The following is a 23,061-nucleotide window of genomic DNA, read 5'->3' as shown; positions in this document are numbered from 1 at the left end:
TTTGATTCAAAAATTAAATTATCTCACTCATGAACATTAACGTTGCTATTTATATGAAAACTATAAATTATTAGTTTTTCTCTGTTTTTTTTAATACATTAAAAACTAAATAAATAATGAGCCATGCAGTATAAATAAATATCGCTTATAGCATATTATAAAAATAATAAATTCTCACTAATTATAATAAAATAATAAATTAAGAAACTCATAGATGAAAATACCGATCCTGTAATTTCTTCATTGGTAAAATGATTGGGTTCTTTTGCTAGTTGATGAGAGGGAGATGGTCAAGAATTTTTATTTTATTTTTTATTTGGAGGGAAGGTCAAGATTTCAAGAATTAAGAGCCTAATGAGTCAGTATTGCAAACTGTAAAAAGACTTGAAAAAGAAAGAAAAATAAAGAAGAGACCTAAGCATTCTTCAGCTGTATGTGAAGGCAGAGAGGACCCACAAGGGGAAGAAAGAAAAGAAGGGAAACAGTGGGGCCCATGATAAAGAATGGGACCCAGAAAAGCAACCATTGTCGGTTGGCCACCCCGTTGGGTAACACAGAGAAGGACCATTACAGCATTTGTGGATCAGCCCCTTTCTCACGTTGGGTTGACATCAATTTTATGCCCACTTGCTCTTTTCCTTTCTTTTTTCAACTGTTCATTTCTCCACCACTCACTCACTCTGTTCTTGAAGTATTTGGCCCTTTACTCACTTACCAAATATCAAGATTGCCAATTAATAGACTTCTTGAGATGCCAGGCAATGATCTAGCCAGCACAAAGCTTTAGGTCTTGTTCTTAAGTGGACACTGATTGAACCAACACAGTTCAAAGTTTGGAGTCTTATGTACAATACAACTCTCTTTTGGTAGACAATCTTTGGAACACTTTGCTCTTATTTTTCTTGTTTTTTAATATGTACATGACCACACTCCCCTTTTAAGAGTTATTAAGACCATTCTTTTCTTTTATTTCTAATGCAAATATATTGTTTTGATTGCCAGAAACAAGGCCAAATTAGCTTAAAGGAATTTGGATACATTTTAAAGCTTGTCATTCTCTTGCATTTGCTCCTCAATAAGGTCCAAAGAGAACATGCCACTCGGATTCTTAGATCTGTGTGATCTATCCCTTTCTTCTGTCTACCCTTTTTCTTTTCATCTTCTTTTTCTTCTTTTCTCATTTATGCTTTTTTTAATAACCATAGCTATACAAATAGATTGCAGTGATTCCATAACAAAAGATATTCACTCTCTTATATTCAACATCAAAATAATGAGTGATGGAAAGAAACTGAAATTCAAAATCTTTTTAGTTTTTATAAGAGATATTTGAAAATATTAATTAGATCACTTCTTGATTAATCTATTTTTTTCTTCTTCTTTCATAGTATAAATTCTTTTCTTATGTTGCAAATTTTGGAGATGATATTTTCTAGTTCTTAATATTTAGATTATGACTTCCTAGGTGAACACTTATTATGGAGCAAATAACCTTGATATCTAATGTTATGTTTAATTGTTTTCGCCACTCAAAGCGTTTGAATCAATGGCGTACACAAGCATTTGCAAACAAATAATTGGCAAAAAAAAAAAAAACATATCTATAAATGTAGGCTGTAGAACAAAACTAAATGTCAAAATGGCATTTATGTTTTTATTTTTTTTTTATTTTTCCCTATAAAGATGTTGGTGGGTGGACCATATCAGACGAGGCTTTTTGAGAAGGATAACGATTCTAGATTATCTTAGATAAATCTTAGTTATAATTGAGTCAAGATTGTGCTCATTAGATCAACTATAAGGATCCTTCTCATACTTTTGCTTGCTTGCTTGCTAGCTTTTAGTGTTCAAAACTTTCACATCTCGATACCTATCACTTCAAGCTAAGAACCCATTAACTTGTTTAAGATTAAAGAAATGAGATAGGAATGGATAAAGTGGAAATCTATTAGCCCAACAAGAAAAAAACATTCATCATTTCATCAGTTAAGTGATGTAAACATTTTAGTTTAGCTGGAAATCCAGCTTAGCTCACAAGTAATGTGGGGTTAGGAGCAATTAATGGAGCGATTAGAGAATAACATACTTCTTTTTGTAATATATTAAAATCTAATACCTTCACATATGATTGCTGATTGTTAACTTTACTTTAACAAATACTAATACTTCTGCTAACACAAGTATAAATTGTTTACGGTGCTGCATGTTTATCAGTATCATATATGTTTATATGTCGCTTTTGCTAGTTTGTTGATCAATCAATCAATCAAATATATATATATATATATATACTCAATCTTTTAACCGGTATCTTAACCTAGTAGTAAGATAAAACCATTTTAAAAGTGAGTGATAATTTCAAACCTTACCGAGTTTATGAAAGAAAATTTCAGTTGTTATTAATTAAAATCAATCTATTTAATATTAAAAGAGATTGTAACCTATTAGAATCTAATCAGAGAAAAGTTGAAAATGACTCTCAATTGCCCCAGCAGCAAGATTTAAGCATTTCATTATGAAAAATCTATGCTTAGAAAAATCTTTGGTTCATACTATAGCATCACTCTATGGCTCCTATCGATCATTAGTCAGCTGGTACACCTGGAACCGACCGGAGCTTTAAATGCAACCATTTCTTCAATGACCCTTCAAAATATATAATTTATATATATATAAAGAGAAATACCTCTCTTGCATGGAGAAATTATACAATTTGTTTCATCATTTCACACCAATAATATACCATAAAATTCAAGATCATGGACCATATGTCCACAAATGCTAGCCAAAAGGGTGCCTTTTCTTTTGTATATTATAAGGGTATTTTTAATTAGTTATTACTTGTTTATAAGAATGTGGGCATGGAAGCTAGAGATGATGATGGAGATAGAGAAAATGGTTAAAGATATAGCCAATTTTGATAGTGATATGCATACCCTATTCTTATCCGGCAACCCTATACTTTTTTGTTTTAAATTAATGTTTGGCTGTTAATATAAAAAATACAAACATAATTTGTCACTCAACTTTTATGATTATTATGGTTATTATTCTTCTCCAAAAAAATAAACTTTTATGATTATTATTATTATTCTTTTGGCAAAAAGAAATTTCAATAGAATTCCCCTTTTTTGTTAATTATATATAGAATTTGAGAGGCGTATAATGTTGGGTATAAATTAATGTTTGACTAAAATAATGCAAAATATTGTACTGTAATTTTTCTTTTATTATTATAAAAGGAAAAAAATAGCAATGGCAATGATGAGAGGGAAGGTCACTAGTGGGCGCAGGATAAGCACGTGGGCGTCGCCTTTCTCATTGCACGCTGGCACTGCTCCTGGAAATGGAAATATACCTTAATAAGCCTTAAAAACCACAATTTTTGTTTGTTCAACTGATAAAGAAAATAAAGATTTTTCTTTTCTTTTTTACTACTGTTACTGCTACTATACTTGGCAAGATTCTTACATTTCAGGTCCAGTTTTCTTTTGCTATGCATGATTGGCAGTTTATGCTTATAAAGCATATCAAGAATCTTGGAGTTAAGGTTGTAATCTTTTATGACCACTCTTTATTACATGTAATGTAATGCGCTCTTTTTGAGTGTTTTTTTTTTGGAGGGTTTCCTTTTATTGTTAATATACTTTGCTTTAAGATTGATTGATGAGTTGGTGGGAGGCTATAATAAGGTAAGGTATCATCTGATCTTGATGGGGTTGCAATGGCTTTGATTCTTTGTTTGCATGTCCAAATCCTATGGGGTATAGAATTTGACTGATAGGACATAGACTTTTTGGAGTTTTTGATCTTCTGGGTTTCCTTCATTTTGACAATTTGTGTTAGCAAGCGTGTCTGTCTATATATATATATATAGAGGACTTGGATTGTATAGTATTACAAAACCACAGTTCTTGGCATTCCTTCCTTTAAAAGATATATATGTATCTACCCTTTTTATCCTCCATGAAATTTTTATCTCTTTTTCTTTAATGAGCGAAAATTACAGCTTTAAATAGGGTTGATGTACAATTTGTTGGTATGCTAAAGTCAGAAAACATAGTTTTTACACAGGAAACAGGTAATTTGTCTTGAGTGAATAAGGTTTCTTGCTTCTTGCTGTTTTCTTGAGGAGGAGCTTTTTTTGGCTTGCCTTTCACTGAATGAGAACAAAGAAGAAGAAGCAGCTTATATTTTTCATCGAGCTCTGGTGTATTTGATTCAACTATGTTAGGAAACAACTCGTGAGCACATAAATCTTGAAGGGTTCCCAAAACAATTAAAAAGATTAGTCATGAAGTTTATGAAACTTGGATCTCGGCCGGACACTTTCTACACTGCTGAGGCTGTTAGGTAAGAGATTTTCCTTGATTATTTAATCAAATATTGCTTGATTAAATCAAATTTTCCTGGAAATCATGACAGTAATTTATTTATTCAATGCAGGTCTGTCTCCTCTGAAGTTTCTAGTGACCTCATAATTCAAGTGAAAGGAAGTAGATATTTGCTTCACAAGGTAAATATTTTCTTTTCCTTTTCTGGCAGGATGAAAGAAGTGAATTTTAATCTTGGTTTCAATTGTAGCTGAATTGGATTATGATCTGAGACTAAGTTAATCTGGTGCAGTTTCCTCTGCTTTCGAAGTGCTTGCGATTACAGAGACTATGCTCTGAATCCCCTGAATCTTCACAACATCAAATAGTTCAACTGCCAGATTTTCCTGGTGGAATTGAGGCATTTGAGCTATGTGCAAAGTTTTGTTACGGTATTACAATCACACTCAGCGCTTACAACATTGTTGCGGTGAGATGCGCTGCAGAATATTTGCAGATGACAGAGGATGTGGAGAAGGGGAATCTCATATACAAGATTGAAGTTTTCTTCAATTCTTGCATACTTCATGGTTGGAAGGATTCAATTGTCACCTTACAAAGCACAAAAGCATTTCCTTTATGGTCAGAAGACCTAGGGATTACGAGTAGATGCATTGAAGGGATTGCCTCTAAAGTCTTAACTCATCCATCAAAAGTAAATTTGTCTCACAGTCAGTCTAGAAGGGTAAGGGATGATGTATCTTGTAATGGAGCAGAGAGTCAGAGGTATAGACCGGCGAGCAAAGGATGGTGGGCTGAGGATATGGCAGAATTAGGCATAGACCTGTACTGGAGGAGCATGATAGCTATTAAGTCTGGTGGAAAGATACCTTCGAATCTCATCGGTGATGCGTTGAAAATTTATGCAGCTAGATGGCTACCTTACATTTCAAGACCAGGAAATGCTAATAATGAAGCAGGAGCATCAGATTCGGATTCAGACACAGGTAATGAGATAAGTTCAAAGCATAGGTTGCTGTTGGAATCAATAGTAAGTTTACTCCCAGCAGATAAAGGTGCTGTATCTTGCAGTTTCCTGCTTAAACTCTTGAAAGCATCTAATATCCTTAATGCTTCCTCTTCTTCAAAGATGGAGTTGGCAAGAAGAATAGGACTTCAATTAGAGGAAGCAACAGTGAATGATTTGTTAATACCCTCTCTTTCACATTCAAATGATACCATCTATGATGTAGACATGGTAATGACTATATTGGAGCAGTTCATGTTACAAGGGCAAAGTCCTCCAACTAGTCCTCCAAGATCCAAGTTGGGGTTTGAAAGGAGAAGAAGGTCTCGGTCCGCGGAGAATATTGATTTAGAGTTTCAAGAAAGTAGGAGGTCTTCTTCTGCATCACATAGCTCAAAGTTGAAGGTAGCTAAGCTTGTTGATGGCTATCTTCAAGAGATTGCAAGAGATGTGAATTTGCCTCTTTCAAAAGTTATTGCCATTGCTGAGACTATACCGGATTTCGCAAGGCTTGATCATGATGATCTCTACAGGGCTATTGACATTTATCTCAAGGTAAGATAACAAAAATGGCTTCTTTGGTCTAAACCAAACTTACCATAATTCACTCCACGTTTGATGTTAGGACATGTTTCACCATCATAATCTGGGATGTGGGTCACCATTCTCTGTTGGATAACCAACTCCATTGACCCCAGGATCTTGTCCCATTCATAATTTATTGGCAGTTAGGATTAGGCTGACCTAACAAATTTAGCATGAGTGGCCAGATTTCTATGTGTAAAATTATTATGGACTTTGTAAGATAATCTAGAGTGGATAGGAATAGAAAAAGTCTATCCTTATAGCGACAGAACTAGCTCGGGATTAAAACTTAGCTGCAATAAGCAAAATGAATTTGGATTAATATAATCTTGCTTGTATCTTCTGTTATAAGCTACCTGCTTGGATTTTACACCTGATGTTACTTTCTTTACAGAATCAGCCTTCCTTTCTTTAATTCTTTTTTACTATTGCAAGACTGGAAAAATCATCGTAGTTCACTTGTAATGAACATCCAGGCACATCCAGACCTAAACAAGACCGAAAGAAAAAGGTTGTGTCGAACCCTGGATTGCAAGAAACTATCTGTTGAAGCCTGTATGCATGCTGCACAAAATGAGTTGCTCCCATTAAGGGTAGTAGTACAAGTTCTGTTCTTTGAGCAAGCGAGGGCAGCTATGGCTGGTGGCAAAGTAACTGACCTGCCTAGCAACATCAAGGCACTCCTGGCTACGCATAACATCGATCCATCCAGGCCAACAGCAGCATTAAGCACCACTACTAGCATTCAAGCAGAGGATCAGTGGAGTGTCTCAGGCCTTAAATCGCCTCGATCAAGGCTTTCAACTCTAAGAATGAAGCTTGCTGAAGATGATGATTTGGATGAAAGTGATCTGCAATCAAATGGAATTGGTAGAACTTCCAAATTCAAGGCTTTTCGCACTCTTCCTACAAGACCTAAAAGGATGTTCAGTAAGCTATTATCGATCAATAGAAGTGCTGGAGAAAAGAATTGAACGAGAATTTTTTTTATTTTCCAGGCAACAGATGGTAATTCAAGTGTAACTTAATACACTTTTTTTTTTTCCTTTTTCTTGGTCATCCTGAAATTCCCCTTGTAATTTGTAGCTGAAAACAAAGAATCTTAATGTGCATTATTGATGTAATCTAATATAATAAGAATCAAGATTTTCAGGACAATTTGAGTGGAAAAATCTCACGGTGGATCTCATTGTGAGAACTAGAACAGGAATGTTAAGCTGTGTAGATAATAAACTCGTGGGACCAATATATTCTTGTTGTTTGTCTAGAAATCTCCAACACCTGCCTTTGTCTGTTTCCTGCATTTCCCTGGATTCTCACTTGTTTCATCGCTGCAATTAGTAATTCTTTTTCTTTCTTTCTTTTGCTCCAAATGTCTTTTGTCTGACATTACGTAGTGCTGTTATGTTGGAATTTTTTTTTCTTGTCTTATTCCTTTGTTTTTATGCTAATAATCTCAGATGTCATTGAAATTCCACAGCATCAAAAATATTTTATTTTGGTATACGAGTTGTGAGATCGTGTTGTCTGATCTCTTGCTGGTCAGGAAACACTTCCTGTGAGCAAAAGTTACATTTCTACTCTGTTAGAAAATTTCATCACTGGTAGACTTATATACACATTTTGCTAGAATTCTACAGAAAAGTGAGGAAAAAAAACCCTTAAAAATCACATCAAATGAGCTTGCTTGATCATCATATCATATGTATTATTAAGCCTCAAGTCCACCACTCGATGATTCCTTACATTATGAGACAGTTAATCACTTTGCAACTAGTCCAATCCTGTTGCTTTTCAAAGAAATCGGTCGCCATATATTTACATATTAACCATTCTAACTCCAAATTTTGACAGAAATATACCTTAAGAAAAGGATACACCATATCGTTTTCTTTTTCTTTTATCAAGAAAGGATATAATAACTTGATCAATACATTTGAAATTGGTGTTGCCTTTTCTACAAATTCTATGCAGTTTCGGGGTTGTAGGAATGATTATTTTCGGTTTGTAATAATCAGAATGATTAGTTGCAAGGTAGATAGTTGTACGATTGTCTACTTTTAAATCATAGATAAACTTTATATGCTAGAATATTAATCTAACTATACTTGGTAAAGGGTTGCACCTTAGACCAAGAAAAAAAATGAAAAAAAATCAAATTTAGGTCAGTTATAAAGCATCGTTTACATCATTGTTAGTGTGCCCATCATTGTTACCATCATCATTGCAGTCATTATAGTCATCATCAGTTTCCTGAAAGAAATTTCTGTTTACAAGCAGCTGCATGTCTCTTACTCCGCCACTACTTTTTCCATTAGGGCTACATGGTGCCTTTGATTTTTTTTTTTTTTTGTGATATCCTTCCTCATATATATATATATATATATATTCACTATAAAAAGTGTTAATTTCTTGATATTTTTGGATGATTTTATTTTTTTAAATTTAGATATTCTTTTTAATATATATATTTACTATCAGATTTGATTGAAGAGCCAATATCAATTTTAATAATACGAAACTACTATTTATTAAATTATAACTGAATGCCTCAAAAATTAAAATCCTATTTAGAAATTCCGAGCTGTCATCCTCTGCTGCTGGTTAGTTGGCCAATCAAAGGCCTAAAATCTATGTTTTGGAAAAAATGAAAAAGTTGTAAGAAAAAGAAACTTGAGGAACTAAATGCTTGCGTTGCCAATGCCAGTTAACTGCCTGTCGGATGGGCATGAAAATGCAGTACATTGCATTTGTTGGAGATTATATCAGGTTGAAGTGCTAAAATCCAATTCTGAGCGATTGCCTGTTTGTATGATGGAGGCAAAACTTAAACATATATATGGTGGTGTTGGGGTCTTACAATTTGGCTGTAGCTCAAATATATATATAAATATATGTTCATGTCAATCAATTTTAATGCTGTATATGGAGAAGTGTAAAAACTTGTTGAATTTGGTTGAACACAGCTCCTTGTTGGCTGCATTTATAAGGCATTGATTTTGAGCCTCAGATAAAGATTTCAAAACCATGTAATTAGACCGCTGCTATCTCGTACCACTTTGTCAGAAACAACTTCTATCTTATTGTAAAAGCTAAGTTTATTAGGATTCAAATGGTAATTAAGGGTTGCTTTGCTTTAGATGACATTCTATTTATTAGTTTAAGCTTATACTATAAGTCTTAATTACTGGATTACACAACATTAACCTTCATAGAGTTCATTATTAATACAACTAGAATGATAATTGCTAGCATTACTTTATTTAAATCATAATAATATATAAATTATCTCAATTTACTTGTTGAATTTTGCATGCGTCAAAAAAGTTACTAGTAGATAATAAACATTTAGAAATAATAATAAAAGAAAATCTAATAATAGCTAAAATCTCTACGAATTGAGGAGATAGAGTCAAACTGCTAACAATTTGAATGTAGAAAATAATAGTTAATACTATACGACATGATCAAAAGCCTAATTTGTTATTATAAAAAAATTAACATTTTTATACCTATTTATTTGGGACCCAAAAATTGTAAAGGATTACTCGGCCCTTGAATATATATATATATATATATATATATATATGGAAAGGAAAAGGAATTAGGGATTATAAGGTTCAGCAGGAAAAACTACAACTATTGGTTCATATGGGGATGCAGATTCATCGAATTCGGGGTAGGAAAGTGGAAGAGACTTTTTTGTATATGATAGAAAAAGAAAGCAGCAAAGCTGCAGTAATTCTTTTGAAAAGCCCGGTTCACTGGGCTGTTTGTTGGCCTACCAAGCACTTGCCCGCTGTTCTTGCGAGTAGAAAAGCCAGAGAAAGCCTAAGCCAAAATGTGGAATAGTATATATATAGGTTAGCATTTCAAAGTGAGAACTAGGTAAGTACTTAACGACATGCAAAGGAAGAACACAAAGAGTTTTAGGAAAACATATATAAAAGGTTTGAAGAATTATAAATCAATGAGAAAACTAGTTAATAACTACAATTACAAAGAGGCATCTGAATGAAAGATCAAACGTTAATTCTTCATAAGCTTCTCTTGAAGTGATATTCCGTTAATGCTAGTTGCCAATGGAGCCGCAGAAGACTATCTAAGTTCATTGTTTTTTAACCAATAAGCACCAATTGCATCATAGGAATATGGAAAAACCAAAAAAGATTCTTTCATATTTTGATAATTATTACTGTAGATTCTTTCATTTTGATAATTTTTATGATTACATATTTACTTAAACGCCTCAATGCTTCTTGCTTATTAATACACAGAGCCTAATATGTATGCCTTGATCAATTTTTATAGAAGTAGAATCTGTAATAGCTGGAATTAAGAAATTCGTATTAGAAAATATGAGCAAACAGTCTCCACTTCAGCCTCCAACAGGAGAAGTATTTGAACAAGTCTGCAGTAAATTCTTTATAAACTAACGAAGGTAAACAACTAATCAATATGGTCATTTATTAAAATGATTTGGAACCTTTGTATCTGTGCTAAGTCGGCTCTCTATTCAGTAATAAAGGATGGCCCTCCATGGCTCCTGAAGTATTTCCCACATGATTGACTCGTTTATCCAAATTTTACTCTTTGCATTGGGTCCTTTAAAATGACACATCACAGTAATTTATATGTTTTTATTTCTAGCCTTAAGAGTACATCTCTTGACAATTTCCTATCAATTCTATTTTGTAAATTTCAGGCTCAATAATAAATCATGATTATATAGCAAAAAGTTAATCATTTTCTTACACAGTTTTTATTTATCTTTTATTATAAAAAATTCAATAGATTGTGAATTATATAATAGGAATTAATTATCCTTTTATATTTGCTATAAAATGAAAACTTTATTTAATATGAAGGCAAAATTTAAATCCAAGATTTTTTATTCTAAAAAATAAATGTTCTTATCACTTAAATTAGACATTAATAATTAGTATCAACTAATTCATGGCATTCATTATGCTACCAATCGAGTTTTAGTCTAATTTCCTCACCCTCCTAATATCCCTAAAATTATCATTTAGTTAATAGTCCAACAATTTATTATTTTCCTTTTAATGCAAAGATTTAGATTTGAATCCTCACATTTTTATCTTTCTCTAAAAGATTTATAAAATGTTATGCTGAAATAAAAGTATAAAATCAAGCTGCGATTGTATGTAGAGCACATCCAGGCAGCTAATTACTTCCCTTGCCTGGTTTATGCAGTAGGAACACATAAACAGATAGATTTTTAAAAGAATGATTCACTTTATAACTTATATTGGTTCTCCAATAAGAGAGACAGATGCAAAAGATAAGGAGGTGAAATGGTAAACGTAGAACAGTACTGGTATCACAGCAAACAACCACACAGGATATATCTATATAGCAGCACAGCCCACACACACAGACACTTGATAAATTATGTGAACCACTAGGCCTCGTCTTTATATATTTGCACTGATAGTAGCAGAAGTGGCATCGTCAGCTGTGGCATCGACCTGACTAAATGGGCCTCGGGGCGATGCAGAGTCTATGCTTTTGGTTCGTTGGAGGGTTGGGGCACGGTGAAGCCTGCACCGGAATGAACCAGCATGTGAAGTCGGAGAACACAGACAGCTGCTTTTTGTAACACTCGGTTGTCTTGTAAGCTGAGTCATAGCAGAAGTAGGAGTGACTGGAAACTTGGTAACACTATCAGACTCTGATGAAATCTCTATCTTCATGCTCTTGCTCATTATCTGCTCACGCTCCATTAATTCTGTGTCTTGTCTACGCCTGCAAAATCTCTATGTATAAATATATATTTATGGCTCTAAATTGTCAAAATACAAGATCAGGAAAGTGAGTAAAAGATTGAGAAATAGAACCAATCTCTGCATGTGACCTCTAGAAGAGAAAGGAAGGATATAGATATAGTAGAGAGTGGAATAAAGAGATTGAAATGGATATAAAGATAAGAAAGGTGCATGCATGATGGGGTAGCAAGCCTAGAGCATTAAGCTTTAAATTTTCTTTTTTCGAAATTGAAATTATAATAGTAACCCTAAAGGAGAGGATAATGAAATATAAATACTTACCTTTCACGGGTATGATAATCTATACCTCCATCAACACCCTACCTACATTTTTACCACTTTTTTTTAATGCCCCAACAACTAAAAGATATATTAGGAAAGCAAAGAAAACCATTAATACAGGACTCCTTTTCTATCACGTATTAGGCCTTTTCTTTTTCTTCTTCTCTTCTTCTCCTTCACCTTTTTATATAAAAATGTGCACTTTGAATCATGATTCATGAGAGAAAACGCGATTTAAGAGGGCCCCCATTATCATGGCAAACATTCCCGTGGATGTCAATTAGTTAGCTTATCACTTCTTCAACGGTAAATTAGATGAGTGGGATGCTTTCAGCCGCTACCCGTTTCGCACTTGGCTATTCAGTGTTGATTGTAGCATGATGATAATTGGCACTTTAAGGGTGCATTCTTTTCGGTTCTCTCGTATTAAGGATAAATTTTCTCAATACTTACATTCAACAGTTTGCTTGATTCCAATCACAAAAATTTATAAACTGAATATTAAAGAATGCTTATAATCGAGGATATTTATAATAAGACTATTTACTAAAATATAATCATGTTTAATTGATCGTTAAATAGTGATTTCATGATTACGACTGATATGTCTAAATTAGTATTCGCAAGTATACGAACCAAATGATAGTTTGGGCAAGTTCACCACGAGGTCGATCTCACAAAGAATTATAGAGCATATATTATAAAAACCAATTATCACACAAAATACTGAAAATAAATATAAATACTCTAATCCAATATTTTGAGAATGATCTTTAGTTTAATAAAAGAAATTAAATAATCAGAAAATAGATATGCAACTAGAATGATTAATATGAACTATATGATAAAATAGCATTTAGTCTAGCTTTTACTTAGTAATCTTCTTAATTCCCTTAAGCTCTAATCTAACAAATGAGATAATGATGTGCCTTTTTTCCTAAGTCGCTCAAGCTAATGATGCAACTTAGGTTTCTTATACCAACATAGATTAAAGTAAAGATGATGATTTTAATACTTTTAACTTAAAGATTTTCATAACAAATATTACTACTAAATTGATATGATGGTCAACCAATAATAATAGATGAAACTAATGAACATATGAATGTAAAAAAATCATTCATTAAACTCAAAATATATATCATATATAAGTAAAAAGCCAAACTAAACACTTATGAAACTTAGCCTAACATACTTAATCCAGCGATCATTGTAATTAAATAGAGAGACTTAAGCTTCATAAAACAAAAAACTAAAACTTTCTTAAAGTTCAAAGAATCTTTAAGGAATGAAGAAGATTGGTCCTCTTTCTCCACGTCTTCAAAAAGCTTCTTTGATTCTTCAAAGAATAATGCAACTCAAGCTAGCTAGATGTAAAAGATGATGAACTGCATAAATTTCTATAGAGAATAATAGAAACCTTCTCTAGAGAGAATCTTAGTAGCTGAAGAACTCTCTGTTTTAATTAACCTCTACTCCTTGTACAGATTCATTTTCTTAGAGTCCTTTTCTCAACACATAACTATTATAATTATCCCTTACTGTCCTAAACAAACTAAACAACTCAAAAAATAATTATCCACTAATTACATAATAATTACTTAAACCCCTTCTTGGGCCTTAATGAATTAAGTTAGGCTCAAGCTATTGATAGTCCACATGTCTAATTTTCGAACCTTTAATAGCCACAATTCAATTAAAGCCCATTAGTGCATTTTTAGCTCAAATTTCCTCTTTGGCAATTATTTCTTGGAATTAGACAAGAAAATTAAAGTGAGGTAAAAACATATCTTTTTACTATATTATATTTAAAAATATATCATTAAAGCTCTAAAATATCCTTAAATATTTATATACAATTTGCATCGATCAACAACAATATTAAATTTTTATAATTAGTCGCATTTCAAAATAATGGAGAAATGTGTTTACTGCTTCAAGTATCCGCTTAATTGAATATTAAAAAGTTAATTCATGAGTTGTCCTTTATCAAATAAAATCTTGCATATCAAATAGAATCTTGCAATACTAAATTAATACAAAACAAATCATAGTTTTTAAAGTTTCACACACTCTTAATATTAATTTAACATTTCTCAAAGTAAAAAAAGAAAGAAAAAACACAAAGCCCTAGGTATTGTGGGCCCATTTTCTCAACTTTAATTTCCACTTCCCCAAGGGCCCAAGAAATTATCATGAATATGGAGGTGGTTAGGGTACACAGATTTCAATTGGTTATAAAGCTTGGTGTGCTATAACTTTAGCTTTATTAATTGTTTTGGGGTGTAATAGAAAGCTGGGTATTGTTCAGGTCAGTTTTGTGGATTATGGTTACATGATCTATTTATCCAACCAGTCTAATTTATTCTGGGTTTATATATTTAAAGATTTCTTTTCAATAATAGGTAGAGTTTTAAGTTTATAATAATAGATGGAAAGAACAGGTCCAGTTACATCTCATATTAATCGTCATGCTTTCCCTGGAAAATTCAAAGACAAGAAATAATGATAATAGTAGTATGTTGCAACCATTTACTTGTATAATCAATAATAATATGATAAAACTGCTTACTTCAGGCCCAGCCATATAGCAACCCATCAGCCTGTGCTAACCATTTACTTGTATAGGCCCAACATTTGTCCCCCTAAAGTCACCCAGTTGCATGCAAATATGCAATTAGATTATTTTATTTAACTCAAAATTTTACATATCTTGAAATATTTAAAAAATAAAGTTGCATAATTAATTTTCATATAGAATAGATTTTGAGCATTTTGAAATCTTCGAATCGAGTCTCTTTCCCCTTTAAATTTAACATGTTTTTTATATTCTTTTTTTTTTACATAAAAAATCATTTATTTTCAAATACAAATAAAGAATTTTCACTTTATTTATTCTAAGTTTACTTTTTATATTTAAAATATTACCTAAATAGAAAATAAAAATTTTTATGAAGTAAATATATTTTACAAATTTTATTAATTTTCTATGAAAATAAAAAATATATATTTTTCTTAAAAAATTAAAAAAAAAAAATCTATAAGCAAACAGGCCTTAGCACCTTGGAATGGTGCTTAGGCCAGGACTCACAACTGAGATCTTAAAGTATGAGGACTATATAATAATTTAAGTTTATTTCAAAGGGTCATAAATTATAAACTTAGGGAGAAGGCTATCATTAAATAGTTGGCGATCCATTAGTTACCATCTTTTTTGGGGGTTTGGCAGCTGCGATATTTGCTATTAATTCTTTAGTTCTTTAAATTATTGAAAAAGTTTGGTAGGGGCCTACACTCTGTGTATTATATCTACAACTATAGGCACTGTACACAACCATATTTAAAGAGTTGCAGAATCAGCTTGCATTCTAATTACAGAATTCACAAAGTGCTTCTTCTTCATTGCCCCCCCACCATTTTTGAGTATGTCTGGTTGTAAGTGGACAAGCAAACAATCTGCTCAGCATAATTAAAGTGCAGATTAAATTATTGTGTATGAATGTAAGTTCAATTATCATATGTTATATTGGAGATTAAAGAATTTAATGTCTACTGCTTTTTGTATTATCATTTCAAGATTATGTCATTAAATTTAACTGATTTTTCTTACAGCATATTCTTTGAGTTTCTTTTTTCTTTTTCATTTCTGATGCTTCAAAAATTCTATTGAAATTTGTTTTGTTTGGTTTGTTTACAGTCCTGAAGAGTAATAACATCTAAAGGAAAAGATATTGCAAACTTGACAGGATGAAGGGTATTTCCTGATTGCAGCTCAAGCTATACATAAATACTTTGTTGTTGGAAAGCTTGATCGAGAATTAATGAGTTTGTAAGGGCTTAGGTAACGTCCTAATCCCATGAGAGTGAAGAGGTTGCCGCAGGCTTGCAGCCTTTTGTCTGTTAGGAAAATTATTGCGTATTTCAGGCACATGAATGTAGCTTATAGGTCTATATCACCACATAAATAAACTTTAATAGAAAAAGAAATATGTAATTGCAATTTTTTAAGCCTGAAATATCCACAATATGCTTTGATTAAATGAAATGGATAATTCTTTCTTTTTCTTTTTCTGTCAATAAAAAAGAAATTTCAGCAAAAAGGATGGTCGACCAAAAATTTAAGAAAGAATTAAAAATTTAAATTGTAATATTCTCTAATGGATTTAAAATAGCCACCGCATGAGGCAGAAAAATAATAGCAGTCACTTGGAGCAAGGTTTTGTTAGCTGGACTTTGAAGAAAATCTTTGTACTAAAGAACCCGTACCCATGGAAAGAAAAAGGGAATTGAAATGAGCACACAAGTGACATAATATTAGCTCCTTCTATCAGAGACTTGCAGATTTATTATCACTTGTGGTGAAGATTATTAAAATTTATTTATATTATTAAAATTAAAATTTAATAACTATCTAATTATAAATTTTATATAAAATATGAAATTTAGTTACCGCGATATAATTTTTATTAAAACTGTATAAAAACAATGGAAGGAAAAAGCCACAAAAGGACAACCGGAGAAGTAGTTTCCGGTGGCTTGGACAATCCAAATCTTAGGTACTGTAACTAATGGGAAATTTTGAAAGGAAAGAAACTAGAGAGAGAAACGATTTCTCGTGAAAATGGACAAGTCTTTCCTATGCATGTGCTTTTTATTCAAACTATATATATATATATATATATTTCAACATCAATATATTATTTTATCTTTATTTTTATGATATTTTATTTAGTTTTATAAACTTGTCCACACCATCAAAATTGGAGCACAGAGCGAGAATATTGGTCTCAAGTGAGTCCCTTCTTCCAAACTCGATCCTGTAAGGATATCTTTTGTTAGAATGAGAATGGCGATAGGGAGATTGGTGCAACCACTCCAAACTAAAACATTTACAGAAAAGAGAGCTAAATTTAGAGAGACTGCCATGGTAATTTTCTGACATGACCTGTTTTCTAGAGAAAAAAAAATCTCAAATCTTAAGAAATTACCTACATATATCAATGTTTTAAATATATATCAACAATTAATATCACGTATAGTTATTTCATTTACTGTAATTACTTAATTGTCATTTTTATAGTTATTATATTATTAATATTAATTCATAAACCGATAACTTTATTAATAAAACAATGAGTTTTAATTTTGTAAAAGAATATAATAGTTATATTTATTATTATATATTAACTACCTATTGATATTACGAAATTATTATTTATAAAAAAATTATTATATAAATTTACTTTATAATTAGTCAAATTTTATGTATATAATTTTTTATTGAATAACGCATTGTAATTTTAATTTTTGAATAAAATATCTATATCAAAATGATAATCATACTCAACTAGTTTTACAAATGCAAGGAAAAACACTGAAATTTTTTAAATTAACTAAGGGAAAATAAGTCTACTAAAAGAGAGAAAATATTAAAGAAATTTCCTCTTTATTTATTTTTTCCCAAGGACAATCATCCATCAACAAGAACAACATCTACCTATCATATTTAGTACATTCGTCTACCTACAAAGTCTTATAGAGTAAAAATAATTGGAGGAATAATTTATTACATTGATAATATTATTATTATAATTCAAATATTCATAAAATAAAAACAACTGATATAATAATTTATTTATTTATTTATAAAATAATAACAATTTAATCAGTCGTTTACATATTAAGTTAATTAGACATTCATCGTTAGTAAAAAATAAATCGATTAGACATTTTCATTCCATGTAGTTATTAGTATTGAAGGTTGTCCTTATTCTTAACTGGCATAAACATAGTGCTATTAATATCATTAATAATCTCGTACACAAACACTGTTCATTTCTCGTGCAGAACAAGAGACCTAAACTGAAAAAATGTAAAATTGAACTGATTGCATTAGCAGGCCATGCATATAAAAACCTGCAACTCAGACCACTGGACAATAAGATGCAAAATTTTGTCTTGTATAAAAGATGCTACCATATACTATTATCCACCACCTGGCTACTTCACTTCCCTAGAAAATTAAAAACAACGATCACTTTGATAATTGAGCTCCTCAGAATGGAAGCAAAGAAAATAAAGAAAAGGTTTATACAAACAAGATCCTTAGAGCCAATATACTGTTTTTACATGAAAAGAGGAACCTAGGTCAGTAGCAAGTAAAAGCCAAACAAACACAAACATAATTCCTTTTTCTGCTCCAAGGTCAACGCAAAATCTTTTATATATACATGATAGTTCTTTTTTATATTATTATTCCCATATATTACACCCAGAATATAGGTATTCATCAACAATCAGGTCCAGCAAGCCAGATCATTCCCTCTGCATATAATTTACCAAACAAAAAGAGAAGACAAACATATATATATGGGAAGGGAATATGTACATGCAGAGACAAAGCATGTTTTCTCAGATATATGGACAAAAGCATGATTTTATGGATTACATATACATGAAGGAGAGAAAGAGAGAGGGAGAGAAAGGGGACAATAGCAGGACATGTAGCAAGAAATTTCAATATTAATATCATTAAGTAACATGACACACGTAATCTGAATGAACTAGGCTAATTGTCATTCAGAAACCCTAAATTTGATTAGCATTCATCACTTTCATAGAGATTTATGAGACTAACACAAATAGGAAAACACAGCTTTTTGATGTATAACCATATTAATCTTCTAGCTAACGCAAGTACTTGCACCAATAACCAGGAGGAGAGAGCCTTCAAGCATTCTGGACTCTAGCAGCAAAGGCACTCATAAGATCTGGATACTGGAAAATATCATCTATAACGGAGTCTGAACCCATAATCTGATGATGATGAAGAAGATGATGGTTCTGTAGAAGCTGATCGTTGCTGTACGGAACATGATAATGAGAAGCAACTCCATGAAAACTCTCAAATTGCGCAGGAACTCCATGGTGATGATCAAGATATAAACCCAAGTTCTGATTTTTAACCAGATGCTCATTCTTGATGCTCCTAAACTCGCCAGGAGATATTTCAGATACTGGTGCATTAACCATTGATTGTCCAGTGCAATTTATGGAGCTTTCTGAAGAGTGATCAATCTTTTCAGATGAAGTTTTAGGCAAAAACCCTTGAATAATCTCATGTAACAGGCCGGAATCAGATGGCCCTTGAGGAAAAAATTCCATGTAAGTATCAGCTTGAACATTAGTCCTATCAGAACCAGTTACACCAGCAGCAGCAGAAGAAGAATTATAGTTCTGATTATCATCAACGAGTGGTAAAGAACTCAGAGACGAACCTGTAAAAGTGTCAGAAACATTCGAACCACTAGAAGGATTCACCAAAGAGGCATTAGACATCGAAGTAGTAGAAACAGAAGTACAACTAGAACTAGAAGGCCCATTAACATACGAGGGAAACTGATCGTATAACCCCTGAGGAGTATTATAACCAGAAGAAGGGTTAAGAAAATCACGAAAGAGAAGCATGTTCAAAGAAGAAGCAGCATTTACGCTAGTCCTTTGTGTTGCACACCCAGAAAAGTCAGCAACATGAGGATTGCTAAAAGATGACCAATTTGAAGAATTAGTGTTAGAATGGCGAGAAGGAAGATCTCTAACGGATGGTTGGGCTTGTTTAGAGAAATTAAATGGAGGGAGGAAATGGTGATCAGTTGTAGAGTGAAGATCAGAAGAAGGGTAAACAAAATTTGTGCGAGCTTTAAGGCCACGCATGGCTCTAGCTGCACAGTCATAAGCACAAGCAGCTTCCTCTGCTGTGTCAAAAGTGCCAAGCCAACGCCTTTCTTTAGACTGAGGATCTCTTATTTCAGCTGCATAACGACCCCATGGTCTTCTACGTACTCCACGGTACCTCATGGTACAGCCAGTGCCACCACTAGTTTCTTTTAGTGACCTTTTGTTTGTAGTGGTTGTGGTGGTGGGGGTGGGGGTGGTGCGACTGGATCCATTTGTGTTCTTTTTTTGGTTGTCGGTGATGGGTTCTTGTGGGATTATGGATTCTTGGAGGTGGGTCATTCCATTTAGCCTTCTAAGTGCTTCCTCCATTGGAGAACTTGCACAGCTGACACTACTACAAGAAAAGAAGAAAGAAATGGGTTACCAGAAAAGAAGTGAAAGCAAGAAAATCAACAAGAAAGGTTTTAGCTAAAGATTAAAGAGAGAGAGAGGAGAAGGAAATGGGTTTTCTTGAATTCAAGAACGAGTTGAGAATTGTTTGGTTAACGGCACCTGGTTGTACTATTTATAGGTAGACATATAATATAGTAACCTAATTAAAGTCTGTGGGGACGCTGGAAAGGGATTGATAATTGGTGATGCATGGATGGTTAATTTTGTAGAGTGTAGTATGTACGGCAAAATAATACTATATCAATACTCTTTTATTTACTCAGAAATTCTTATTTACCCATGTCACTCCCCGATAAGTATTTTTTATATTTTAATATTAAATTAATTAATATATATTTTATTATTTAGAATTTATAGATATAATTTAATTATTTTGAATTTAATATATAAGTCGGGATAATATATTCTAGATAAATAAATTTGTTGATAAAATTTTTCTTGTTTTTATATTTGGAAAGGGATTGTTTGTCCAATGAAGAAATTAACCATGATGACTTTTGATATATTTTTATTTCGTAGTAAACTTTGGTTAAAATATTCTTTGAGTTTAACATAATTCCACAGCTAAAATACTTCAAAATAATTTAATACCAATGCTAAAAGAATTTTATAGTTTAATCAATTTTCTAAATTCGAACCTTGGATACCGTAAAAATTCAATATAGTTCAAAATAAGCTAGATGAAACTTCTTTATACTTTTATATTTGAAAATATAGATTTTTTATGAATAAAATAAATATATTTAGATTTTAATATTTTAAAAATATATATTAATATTATTTTTTTTAGATATAATTTTATATAAATAAAACTTAAATCATCAATAAAATAAAATAAAATTATTTAAGTAATATAATATCTAATAGAGTTTGTAAATATATTTAAAACTTATTTTAAATTATCTTTTACATTATAATTTTTTATTATAGTAACAAAGTGCTAATGGGATTTTTTTGAAATTTATGTTTAATTAATAGTTATGATATTGAAAAAAAAAATGGTATATAGAGTAGTAAAAGTAAAATATAAAATATCTATTTGATATTTTTAAAGTATAAAAATGGTAAATTATGATATCATTTTTATATAACTATGATTCTATTTTCTAGTTTTTGTTTCTCTTTTTGCTGTGTATATAATGTTTTGAGTCTATTGTATTTATTATAAATGCTCAATCATTCGAAGATGAAAGCTCAATTTGCATGTGAAAATGCAGTATATTTATGGTTTCATGTTGTCGATTATCTATCTATATGAATATTCACTTGAAGTTTTCTTAAAGCAAACAAAAAAGAAAAGAAAAGAAGTATTACTCCTTATGGATTCACTCGAGGCAATCAATTTTGATTTTGTTATTTGTCACTTTTCACCAACTAGGAGAAATGGCTGGTTCTTTTCTAAATTCTACACTTGACAGCTAAGACATGTTATTGCATTAGCCTATTCCCAAGATGCAATGAAGGGTAGGGATTATTATGTGTGTGTGGAGTAGTGGAAAGAGTTTTGGTTTTTATGATTTTTGGGTTCTTTAAAATATGATTGATGTGGTTTGAAGTTTTTTAGTGGCACAGATACAAAGTAATAATTATTTATTATACTGGTTTTTCAATCTTCTCAACTCACTTTATTTATTTATTTATCTTCTTCCCTGTAATATTTTCTAGGAAGTTGAAGAGTACTACAAACTCTGCTCCTTGTAATTATCATTCTGAATGATTACACTGGCGGCGCTCAGAAGCTGTTCCTCCACCTTTGGTGTTTCTTTCTATAGTTTTTGTATTAGTTTTAATTTCTCTGAATGGGTGTTTTATATTTATGCTTATAATAATTTTATTCTTTTTGGAAAATTTTGTTGTGGGTTATGTTTTTGGGTATTAGAATTGATGGTTAGATTTTTGAATCTAAAAAAGGGAATTGAAGTTCACATGGAGTTGTCTGTCTGATAAAGGACTTTTGAATTAATATAGGGGTCTTTAAGAATAGATGGGTATTTAGGTTTTAGGTTATTCTTGGGGGCTAAAGTTATTTGGTTGGATTATATACTCTTTCCGGGTCAGATAAAAGAAGAGAAGATTCCTATTTTTTAATACCCAAAAAAGTTCTTCTTCGTTCCTTGCTAACTTGTCCCTTTTTGTTCCTCTAACAGATCTTCCATTTCTAACTAAGTATCTTCCTAAACGCAGTATTCTGAGTCTTTTTGAAGGACATGTTTGGGATTCTATTGGGTGTTAAAAGAAACATATTTAGAACTCTTTTAATAAATATTTTTTTGAACAAACACTCTTTTAATAAATTGATTTCTCTTTTTTTTTTTATCAAACTTAATTATACGAAGACATTAAATTTACTTTTTTCTTTAGAAAAATGAAATAAATCATAATTTAGTAGGCCCAATTTCCAATGCTCCAAAAGGAATTTTAAAAATTTCAAACACTGTTCTAATCGTAATTTAAATAATTTAAACTCTTATAAGATAATTTTTACCACCATTTACAATTAAATCCCATAATCACCGCTCTTTGAAGTATGTCGAGGGTGGCAAGATTCAACTTCCTTTTCAGAAATATTAACTATCTCTGTTTTCATGTTAATGGATAACACAAATAATATGTCAACAGCTGATATTAAATTTAGGGTTATGAGACTACTATAATTGTTTTTCTGATTACAGATAATTGAAAGCCATTTTAATTTATTATATTATTTAAATTGTAATACTCTGTCGCTTTATCTAGTGGTAAGGCGCTTGTATTGTTCTCCTACAACCCCATTTGGGCCTATGCTAGCAAAATTTAGATTATATTATTTTAATTAATTTATTAGCTTTAGAATTTTATTACAGCATATAGTACTACTTTACCATCATAAATTACTTTTTAACTATAAATAATTAATTAGCACTAGTTTACTTAATTTATAGATTTGTATTATTTT

The 23,061-nt window shown here is 31.5% G+C and overlaps 3 protein-coding genes across 4 annotated transcripts; 1 reads left to right on the top strand and 2 right to left on the bottom strand.

Annotated features, from left to right (window-relative positions):
• The first annotated feature begins 3,399 nt into the window (after positions 1 to 3,399).
• LOC8283454 (BTB/POZ domain-containing protein At1g67900) lies at positions 3,400 to 7,083 on the top strand. 2 transcript variants are annotated; one of them, XM_025159268.2, is made up of 5 exons: positions 3,400 to 3,550; positions 4,075 to 4,353; positions 4,447 to 4,516; positions 4,627 to 5,895; positions 6,402 to 7,083. In XM_025159268.2, the coding sequence occupies exons 2-5, from the start codon at positions 4,295 to 4,297 to the stop codon at positions 6,897 to 6,899; spliced, it is 1,896 nt and encodes a 631-aa protein (XP_025015036.1). In that variant the 5' UTR covers positions 3,400 to 3,550; positions 4,075 to 4,294; the 3' UTR covers positions 6,900 to 7,083. The 2 variants fall into 2 exon arrangements, with proteins under 2 accessions (XP_025015036.1, XP_048233105.1); XM_048377148.1 differs by having other exon boundaries at positions 3,402 to 4,353.
• Positions 7,084 to 11,164: 4,081 nt separating this feature from the next.
• Positions 11,165 to 11,941, bottom strand: LOC8283453. The gene is made up of 2 exons (XM_025159269.2): positions 11,787 to 11,941; positions 11,165 to 11,694 (listed from the first exon to the last, which is right to left on the bottom strand). The coding sequence occupies exons 1-2, from the start codon at positions 11,885 to 11,887 to the stop codon at positions 11,364 to 11,366; spliced, it is 432 nt and encodes a 143-aa protein (XP_025015037.1). The 5' UTR covers positions 11,888 to 11,941; the 3' UTR covers positions 11,165 to 11,363.
• A 6,547-nt stretch (positions 11,942 to 18,488) lies between these two features.
• LOC8283452 (ethylene-responsive transcription factor ESR2) lies at positions 18,489 to 20,291 on the bottom strand. Its single transcript, XM_002529986.2, has one exon. The coding sequence runs from the start codon at positions 20,040 to 20,042 to the stop codon at positions 18,726 to 18,728; it is 1,317 nt and encodes a 438-aa protein (XP_002530032.1). The 5' UTR covers positions 20,043 to 20,291; the 3' UTR covers positions 18,489 to 18,725.
• Positions 20,292 to 23,061: the final 2,770 nt, after the last annotated feature.

The sequence above is a fragment of the Ricinus communis genome, chromosome 7 (genome assembly GCF_019578655.1).
Source record: "Ricinus communis isolate WT05 ecotype wild-type chromosome 7, ASM1957865v1, whole genome shotgun sequence".
Lineage (NCBI taxonomy): Eukaryota > Viridiplantae > Streptophyta > Magnoliopsida > Malpighiales > Euphorbiaceae > Ricinus > Ricinus communis.
Note: the sequence above shows the minus strand (reverse complement) of the source record. Positions and strands in the feature narration are given on the sequence as shown.

What these genes read in the sequence shown, in the direction of transcription:
- LOC8283453 (XM_025159269.2), bottom strand. Translation starts at nt 11,887, where the DNA reads ATGCACCTTTCTTATCTTTATATCCATTTCAATCTCTTTATTCCACTC. An exon ending in GAGGTCACATGCAGAGATTG is followed by an intron (nt 11,695 to 11,786) that starts GTTCTATTTCTC and finishes GAGATTTTGCAG; the next exon opens with GCGTAGACAAGACACAGAAT.
- LOC8283454 (XM_025159268.2), top strand. Translation starts at nt 4,295, where the DNA reads ATGAAGTTTATGAAACTTGGATCTCGGCCGGACACTTTCTACACTGCT. An exon ending in GTAGATATTTGCTTCACAAG is followed by an intron (nt 4,517 to 4,626) that starts GTAAATATTTTC and finishes AATCTGGTGCAG; the next exon opens with TTTCCTCTGCTTTCGAAGTG. An exon ending in CTATTGACATTTATCTCAAG is followed by an intron (nt 5,896 to 6,401) that starts GTAAGATAACAA and finishes ATGAACATCCAG; the next exon opens with GCACATCCAGACCTAAACAA.
- LOC8283452 (XM_002529986.2), bottom strand. Translation starts at nt 20,042, where the DNA reads ATGGAGGAAGCACTTAGAAGGCTAAATGGAATGACCCACCTCCAAGAA.